This window comes from Tinamus guttatus, unplaced genomic scaffold, assembly GCF_059628265.1.
Source record: "Tinamus guttatus ecotype Peru unplaced genomic scaffold, ASM5962826v1 Tinamus_guttatus_pri_ptg001761l, whole genome shotgun sequence".
Lineage (NCBI taxonomy): Eukaryota > Metazoa > Chordata > Aves > Tinamiformes > Tinamidae > Tinamus > Tinamus guttatus.
In genome coordinates, this window is record NW_028290295.1 from 1,400 (window position 1) to 9,858 (window position 8,459).

Sequence of the window (8,459 nt, forward strand, 5' to 3'; positions counted from 1 at the left end):
CACGGGTACCCCGTCCCCCCACTGAGCCCTATGGGGCACCCACGGGTGCCCCGGCCCCCATTGAGTCCTATGGGGCACCCCTGGGTGCCCCGTCCCCTCATTGAGCCCTATGGGGCACTCGTGGGTGCCCAGCCCCCCATTGAGCCCTATGAGGCACCCACGGGTACCCCGTCCCCCCATTGAGCCCTATGGGGCACCCCTGGGTGCCCCGTTCCCCCATTGAGCCCTATGGGGCACCTACGGGTGCCCTGCCCCCCATTGAGCCCTATGAGGCACCCACGGGTGCCCCGGCCCCCATTGATCCCTATGGGGCACCCACGGGTGCTCTGGCCCCCATTGATCCCTATGGGGCACCCACGGGTGCCCTGGCTCCCATTGAGCCCTATGGGGCACTCGTGGGTGCCCTGGCCCCAATTGAGCCCTATGGGGCACCCTGTGGGCGGCACCCATGGGTGCCCCAAAACCCCATTGAGCCCTATGGGGCACCCGTGGGTGCTCCGGCCCCCATTGAGCCCTATGGGGCACCCACGGGTGCCTCGTCCCCCCATTGATCCCTATGGGGCACCCGTGGGTGCTCCGGCCCCCATTGAGCCCTATGGGGCACCCACGGGTGCCTCGTCCCCCCATTGAGCCCTATGGGGCACCCACGGGTGCCCCGGTCCCCGCAGGGCGCCCTGGCCGAGCGGCAGCACCCGGCGCTGGAGCTGCCCAAGATGGCGAGCGAGGAGCGGCTGGTGAGCCCGGACGCCGGGGCCCCTTCCCATCCATGTGACCCCATTCCCGGACGCCTGGGCCCCTTCCCATCCATGTGACCCCGTTCCCGGACGCCGGGGCCCCTTCCCCATCCTAGTGACCCCATTCCCGGACGCCTGGGCCCCTTCCCGTCCATGTGACCCCATTCCCGAACGCCTGGGCCCATTCCCAGATTCCCAAGCTCATTCTCGGACACCTGGGCCCATTCCCAACCCCCCCGATCCCATTCCCGGCCACTTGGGGACCTTCCCGGACACTTGGGCCCCTTCCCCATCCCTCTGACCGATTCCCGGACGCCTGGGCCCCTTCCCCATCCTTGTAACCTATTCCCAAAGGCTGGAGCCCCTTCCCCATCCCCACAGTCCCATTCCCGGACGCCGGGGCCCCTCCCGGACGCCTGGGCCCCTTCCCCATCCCAGTGACCCTATTCCCGGACGCCGGGGCCCCTTCCCCACCCCTGTGCCCCATTCCCGGACGCCTGGGCCCCTTCCCCATCCGTGTGACCCCTTTCCCGGACGCCTGGGCCCCTCCCGGACGCCTGGGCCCCTTCCCCACCCCTGTAAGCCCATTCCCAGATGCCTGGGCCCCTTCCCCATCCGTGTGCCCCATTCCCGGACGCCTGGGCCCCTTCCCCATCCGTGTGCCCCATTCCCGGACGCCTGGGCCCCTTCCCATCCATGTGACCCCATTCCCGGACGCCGGGGCCCCTTCCCACCCCTGTGCCCCATTCCCGGACGCCTGGGCCCTTCCCGGACGCCGGGGCCCCTCCCGGACGCCGGGGCCCCTTCCCCACCCCTGTGCCCCATTCCCGGACGCCTGGGCCCTTCCCGGACGCCTGGGCCCCTCCCGGACGCCTGGGCCCCTTCCCCATCCCTGTGCCCCATTCCCGGACGCCTGGGCCCTTCCCGGACGCCGGGGCCCCCCCTTTTGCCCCCCCAGAGCCCCCCCCGGGGGCTGGTGGCCGCCTACAGCGGGGAGAGCGAGAGCGAGGAGGAGCCGGAGCGCCTGGGCCCGGAGCGGGCGGCCCCGCTCACCGACTGGCGCCGCTTGGCCTGTCTGCTCTGCCGGCGCCGCTTCCCCAGCAAGGAGGCCCTGCTGCGGCACCAGCAGCTCTCGGGGCTGCACAAGGTACCCAAATACCTGGGTGTTGGGTAAATACCCAGGTATGGGGGTAGAAACCCAAGTATTGGGGGGGGGGGGGTAAATACCCGAGTATTGGGGTAGATACCCGGGTGTGGGGGTAAATACCCGGGTATGGGGGTAAATACCCGAATATGGGGGTAAATACCCGGGTATTGGGGTACATACCCGCCCGGGGGTGCTGCGGCACCAGCAGCTCTCGGGGCTGCACAAGGTGGGGAAATACCCGAGTACTGGGGGGGGTAAATACCCGGGTATTGGGGGTAAATACCCGGGTATGGCGGGAAATGCCCGGGCATGGGGGGTAAATAACCACCCGGGGGTGCTGCGGCACCAGCATCTCTCGGGGCTGCACAAGGTGGGGAAATACCCGGGTATTGGGTAAATACCCGAGTATTGGGGGTAAGTACCCGGGTATGGGGGTAAATACCCGGGTATTAGGGTAAATACCCGCCAGGACCGCTGTGGCACCAGCAGCTCTCGGGGCTGCACAAGGTACCGAAATACCCGGGTATGGGGGTAAATACCCGAGTATTGGGGTAAAAACCCGAGTATGGGGGTAGATACCCGCCAGGGCCGCTGTGGCACCAGCAGCTCTCGGGGCTGCACAAGGTACCCAAATACCCGGGTATGGGGGTAGATACCCGGGTATGGGGGTAGATACCCGAGTATTGGGGGTAAAAACCCGGGTATGGGGGTAAATACCAGCCCGGGGGTGCTGCGGCACCAGCAGCTCTCGGGGCTGCACAAGGTACCCAAATACCCGGGTATGGGGGTAAATACCCGAGTATTGGGGTAAATACCCGGGTATGGGGGTAAATACCTGGGTATGGGGGTAGATACCCGGGTAGGGGGGCAGATACCCGAGTATTGGGGGGTAAAAACCCGGGTATGGGGGTAAATGCCCGCCCGGGGGTGCTGTGGCACTAGCAGCTCTTGGGGCTGCACAAGGTACCAAAATACCCAGGTATGGGGGTAAATACCCGGGATGGGGGATAAATACCCGGGTATTGCGGTAAATACCCGCTGGGGATGCTGCGGCACCAGCAGCTCTCGGGGCTGCACAAGGTGGGCAAATACCCGGGTATGGGGGGAAATACCCGAGTATGGGGGGGTACATGGGGTGAAAATGCCCCCCCTTGTGCTTCAAAAACACCCACTGGGGCATTTGTCACCCCCCCGGGGCAATTACCCCATAGCGGGGTATTTCCCCCATGGGGGGGTATTTACTCTATAGGGGGTTATTTATCCCATGGTGGGAGTTATTTACCCCATGGGGGGGTATTTCCCCCATACGAGGAATATTTACCCTGTAGGGTTTTATTTACCCCATGGTAGGGTATTTACCCCATGGGGGGAGTTACTTACCCCATAAAAGGGGTATTTACTGCATAAGGGATTATTTACCCCATATAAGGGGTATTTACCCTGTGGGGGGGTTATTTATTCTATACAAGATGTATTTACCCCGTAGAGGATATTTACCCCATAGCAAGACATTTACCCTGTGGGGGGGTTATTTACCCCATACAAGCAGTATTTACCCCACAGGGGGTATTTTCCCCATGGCAAGGTATTTACCCCATGGGGAATTATTTACCCCATACCAGGGGTATTTACCACATAGGGGGTTATTTACCCTATAGGGGATTATTCACCCCATGGGGGGGTTATTTAATCTATGGGGGGTATTTACCCCCTAGGAGGGTATTTACCCCATGGGGGGATTATTTACCCCATGGGGGGGATTATTCACCCCATGGGGGGGTTATTTAACCTATGGGGGGGTTATTTAACCTATGGGGGGGTATTTACCCCCTAGGGGGGTATTTACCCCATGGTTGGATTATTTACCCCATGGGAGGGGATTATTCACCCCATGGGGGGGGTTATTTAACCTATGGGGGGGTATTTACCCCCTAGGGGGGTATTTACCCCATGGTTGGATTATTTACCCCATGGGGGGGGGATTATTCACCCCATGGGGGGGTTCTTTAACCTATGGGGGGGTATTTACCCCCTAGGAGGGTATTTACCCCATGGGGGATTATTTACCCCATGGGGGGGTTATTCACCCCATGGGGGGGTTATTTAACCTATGGGGGGGTATTTACCCCCTAGGGGGGTATTTACCCCATGGGGGGATTATTTACCCCATGGGGGGGATTATTCACCCCATGGGGGGGTTATTTAACCTATGGGGGGGTAGTTACCCCCTAGGAGGGTATTTACCCCATGGGGGGATTATTTACCCCATGGGGGGGATTATTCACCCCATGGGGGGGTTATTTAACCTGTGGGGGGGTTATTTAATCTATGGGGGGGTATTTACCCCCTAGGAGGGTATTTACCCCATGGGGGGATTATTTACCCCATGGGAGGGGATTATTCACCCCATGGGGGGGTTATTCACCCCATGGGGGTTATTTACCCCCTAGGGGGGTATTTACCCCCCCCGGGTGCTGACCCCCCCCTCTTTTGCCCCCCCCCCAGCAAAACCTGGAGCTGCAGCGACGCGGGGCCCCCCCGCCCCCCCCCGAGGGGCTGGAGCGGAGCGAGGGCGAGGTGGGGGCGGGGGCACCCATGGGTGCTGGGGGGGGCATGGGGGGGCTATGGGGGGGCTATGGGGGTCCCGGGCACCCATGGGTGCTGGGGGGGGGGGCATGGGGGGGCTGTAGGGCCCCATGGGGTTTATGGGGGTCCATGGGGGCCCTGGGCACCCATGGGTGCTGGGGGGGCACGGCGGGGGGGGCTATGGGGGTTTATGGGGGTCTATGGGGGCCCTGGGCACCCATGGGTGCTGGGGGGGGGCACGGCGCGGGGGGCATGGGGGACTATGGGGGCTATGGGGGTCCCGGGCACCCATGGGTGCTGGGGGGGGCATGGGGGGCTATGGGGCTCCATGGGGGGCTATGGGGGTCCCGGGCACCCATGGGTGCTGGGGGGGGGGGCATGGGGGCTATGGGGGGCTATGGGGGTCCTGGGCAATATGGGTGCTGGGGGGGGGGCATGGGGGACTATGGGGGGCTATGGGGGTCCCGGGCACCCATGGGTGCTGGGGGGGGGGGCATGGGGGGGCTGTAGGGCCCCATGGGGTTTATGGGGGTCTATGGGGGTCCTGGGCACCCATGGGTGCTGGGGGAGGGCATGGGGGGCTATGGGGCTCCATTGGGGTCCATGGGGGGCTATGGGGGTCTCGGGCACCCATGGGTGCTGTGTGGGTGGGGGGGGACACAGGGGGCTGTGCGGGTCTATGGGGGTCCCGGGCACCCATGGGTGCTGGGGGGGGCATGGGGGGCTATGGGGCTCCATGGGGGGCTATGGGGGTCCCGGGCACCCATGGGTGCTGGGGGGGGGGGGCACAGGGGGCTGTGGGGCTCTATGGGGTTTATGGGGGTCTATAGGGGTCCTGGGACGCCCATGGGTGCTGGGGGGTCCATGGGGGTCTATGGGAGTCTATAGGGGTCCTGGGCACCCACGGGTGCTGGGGGAGGGCATGGGGGGCTAAGGGGGTCTATGGGGGTCCTGGGGCACCCATGGGTGCTGGGTTGGGTCTATGGGGACCCATGGGGGTCTGGGGTGTCAATGGGTGCTGGGGGGGGTCCATGTGGGTCTATAGGAGTCTATGGGGGTCCCGGGCACCCATGGGTGCTGGGGGAGGGCATAGGGGGCTATGGGGGTCTATGGGGGTCCCAGGCACCCATGGGTGCTGGGAGGGGGTCCATGGGGGGCTGTGGGGCTCCATGGGGTCCATGGGTGGGCTATGGGGGTCCTGGGGGGCCCATGGGTGCTGGGGGGCTCATGAGGCTCCATGGGAGTCTATGGGGCTCCCTGGGGGTCCTGGGACACCCATGGGTGCTGGGTGGGTCTATGGGGGCCCGTGGGGCTCTATGGGGCTCCATGGGGCTCCCTGGGGGTCTATGGGGGTCCTGGGACACCCATGGGTGCTGGGGGGGTCTATGGGGGCCCGTGGGGCTCTATGGGGCTCCATGGGGCTCCCTGGGGGTCTATGGGGGTCCTGGGACACCCATGGGTGCTGGGGGTGTCTATGGGGGCCCATGAGGGTCTATGGGGGTCCCGGGGAGCCCATGGTGCTGGGGGGGGTCTATGGGGGCCCATGGGGCTCTATGGGGCTCTATGGGGCTTCATGGGGCTCCCTGGGGGTCTATGGGGGTCCTGGGACACCCATGGGTGCTGGGGGGTGTCTATGGGGGCCCATGGGGCTCTATGGGGCTCTATGGGCCTCCATGGGGCTCCCTGGGGGTCTATGGGGGTCCTGGGACACCCATGGGTGCTGGGTGGGGTCTATGGGGGCCCATGGGGCTCTATGGGGGTCCTGGGACACCCATGGGTGCTGGGGGGTGTCTATGGGGGCCCATGGGGCTCTATGGGGGTCCCGGGGAGCCCATGGGTGCTTGGGGGGGGTTTATGGGGGCCCATGGGGCTCTATGGGGGTCCTGGGACACCCATGGGTGCTGGGTGGGTCTATGGGGGCCCGTGGGGCTCTATGGGCCTCCATGGGGCTCCCTGGAGGTCTATGGGGGTCCTGGGACACCCATGGGTGCTGGGGGGTGTCTATGGGGGCCCATGAGGGTCTATGGGGGTCCCGGGGAGCCCATGGGTGCTGGGGGGGTCTATGGGGGCCCATGGGGCTCTATGGGGCTCCATGGGGCTCCCTGGAGGTCTTTGGGGGTGCTGGGACACCCATGGGTGCTGGGGGGGTCTATGGGGGCCCATGGGGCTCTATGGGGGTCCTGGGACACCCATGGGTGCTGGGGGGGGTCTATGGGGGCCCATGAGGGTCTATGGGGCTCTATGGGGCTCCATGGGGCTCCCTGGAGGTCTTTGGGGGTCCTGGGACACCCATGGGTGCTGGGGGGTGTCTATGGGGGCCCATGGGGCTCTATGGGGGTCCTGGGGAGCCCATGGGTGCTGGGGGGGTCTATGGGGGCCCATGGGGCTCTATGGGGCTCCATGGGGCTCCCTGGGGGTCTATGGGGGTCCTGGGACACCCATGGGTGCTGGGGGGGTCTATGGGGGCCCATGGGGCTCTATGGGGCTCTATGGGGCTCCATGGGGCTCCCTGGAGGTCTTTGGGGGTCCTGGGACACCCATGGGTGCTGGGGGGTGTCTATGGGGGCCCATGAGGGTCTATGGGGGTCCTGGGACACCCATGGGTGCTGGGGGGGTCTATGGGGGCCCATGGGGCTCTATGGGGGTCCCGGGGAGCCCATGGGTGCTGGGGGGGTCTGTGGGGGCCCATGGGGCTCTATGGGGGTCCTGGGACACCCATGGGTGCTGGGGGGGTCTATGGGGGCCCATGGGGCTCTATGGGGCTCCATGGGGCTCCCTTGAGGTCTTTGGGGGTCCTGGGACACCCATGGGTGCTGGGGGGTGTCTATGGGGGCCCATGGGGCTCTATGGGGGTCCTGGGACACCCATGGGTGCTGGGGGGGTCTATGGGGGCCCATGGGGCTCCATGGGGCTCCGTGGGGCGCGTGGGGGTCCCAGCACCCACGGGCCCCCCCAGATGCGGTACCGGGACCGGGCGGCCGAGCGGCGGGAGAAGTTTGGGGTCCCCGACCCTCCCGAGCCCAAACGCAGGAAGGTCGGGGGGGCCCCCCCGGGCGCCGGGTGAGTCCCGGGGACCCCAAAACGGGAAAAGGGACCCCAAAATGGGCCGAAAGACCCAAAAACGGGCCGAAAGACCCAAAAATGGGGCTGGGGACCCCAAAATGGGACTGGGGACCCAAAAATGGGTCTGGGGACCCCAAAAATGGGATTAGGGACCTGGAAATGCGACTGGGGACCCCAAAATGGGGCTGGGGACCCCAAAAATGGGATTAGGGACCTGGAAATGCGACTGGGGACCCCAAAATGGGAAAAGGGACCCCGAAACGGGCCGAAAGACCCAAAAATGGGGCTGGGGACCCCAAAATGGGACTGGGGACCCCAAAAATGGGACTGGCGATCCTGAAATGGGACTGGGAACCCCAAAAATGGGGCTGGGGACATGAAAATGGGCCTAGGGACCCAAAAAATGGGACTGGGAACCCAAAAATTTGGGAAAAGAGACCCCAAAATGGGCCTGGGGACCCCAAAAATGAGGCTGGGGACCCAAAAATGGGACTGGGGACCCCAAAAATGGGATTGGGGATCCCAAAATGGGACAGGGGACCCCAAAAATGGGGAAAAGGGACCACAAAATAGGCCTGGGGACCCCAAAAATGGGACTGGGGATCCTGAAATGGGACTGGGAACCCCAAAAATGGGGCTGGGGACCCAAAAATGGGCCTGGGGACCTGAAAATGGGCCTGGGGACCCAAAAAACGGGACTGGGAACCCAAAAAATTGGGAAAAGAGACCCAAAATGGGCCTGGGGACCCCAAAAATAGGACTGGGAACCCAAAAGTGGGACTGGGAACCCCAGAATGGGCCTGGGGACTCCAAAAATGGGCCTGGGGACCCAGAAATCGGACTGGGGACCCGAAAATGGGGAAAAAGGACCTCAAAATGGGACCGGGGACCCAAAAATGGGCCGAGAGACCCAAAAATGAGCCTGGGGA

General features: G+C 64.5%; 1 protein-coding gene across 1 annotated transcript; it reads left to right on the top strand.

Moving 5' to 3' along the window:
• Positions 1 to 668: 668 nt before the first annotated feature.
• On the top strand, positions 669 to 7,527 carry LOC148590082 (RNA-binding protein 10-like; the record flags this gene model as incomplete). The annotated part of the gene is made up of 4 exons (XM_088539496.1): positions 669 to 734; positions 1,693 to 1,881; positions 4,387 to 4,458; positions 7,424 to 7,527. Coding segments are annotated over 4 exons (431 nt in total), but the record flags the coding sequence as incomplete, so codon positions are not given.
• Between the last annotated feature and the right edge of the window lie 932 nt (positions 7,528 to 8,459).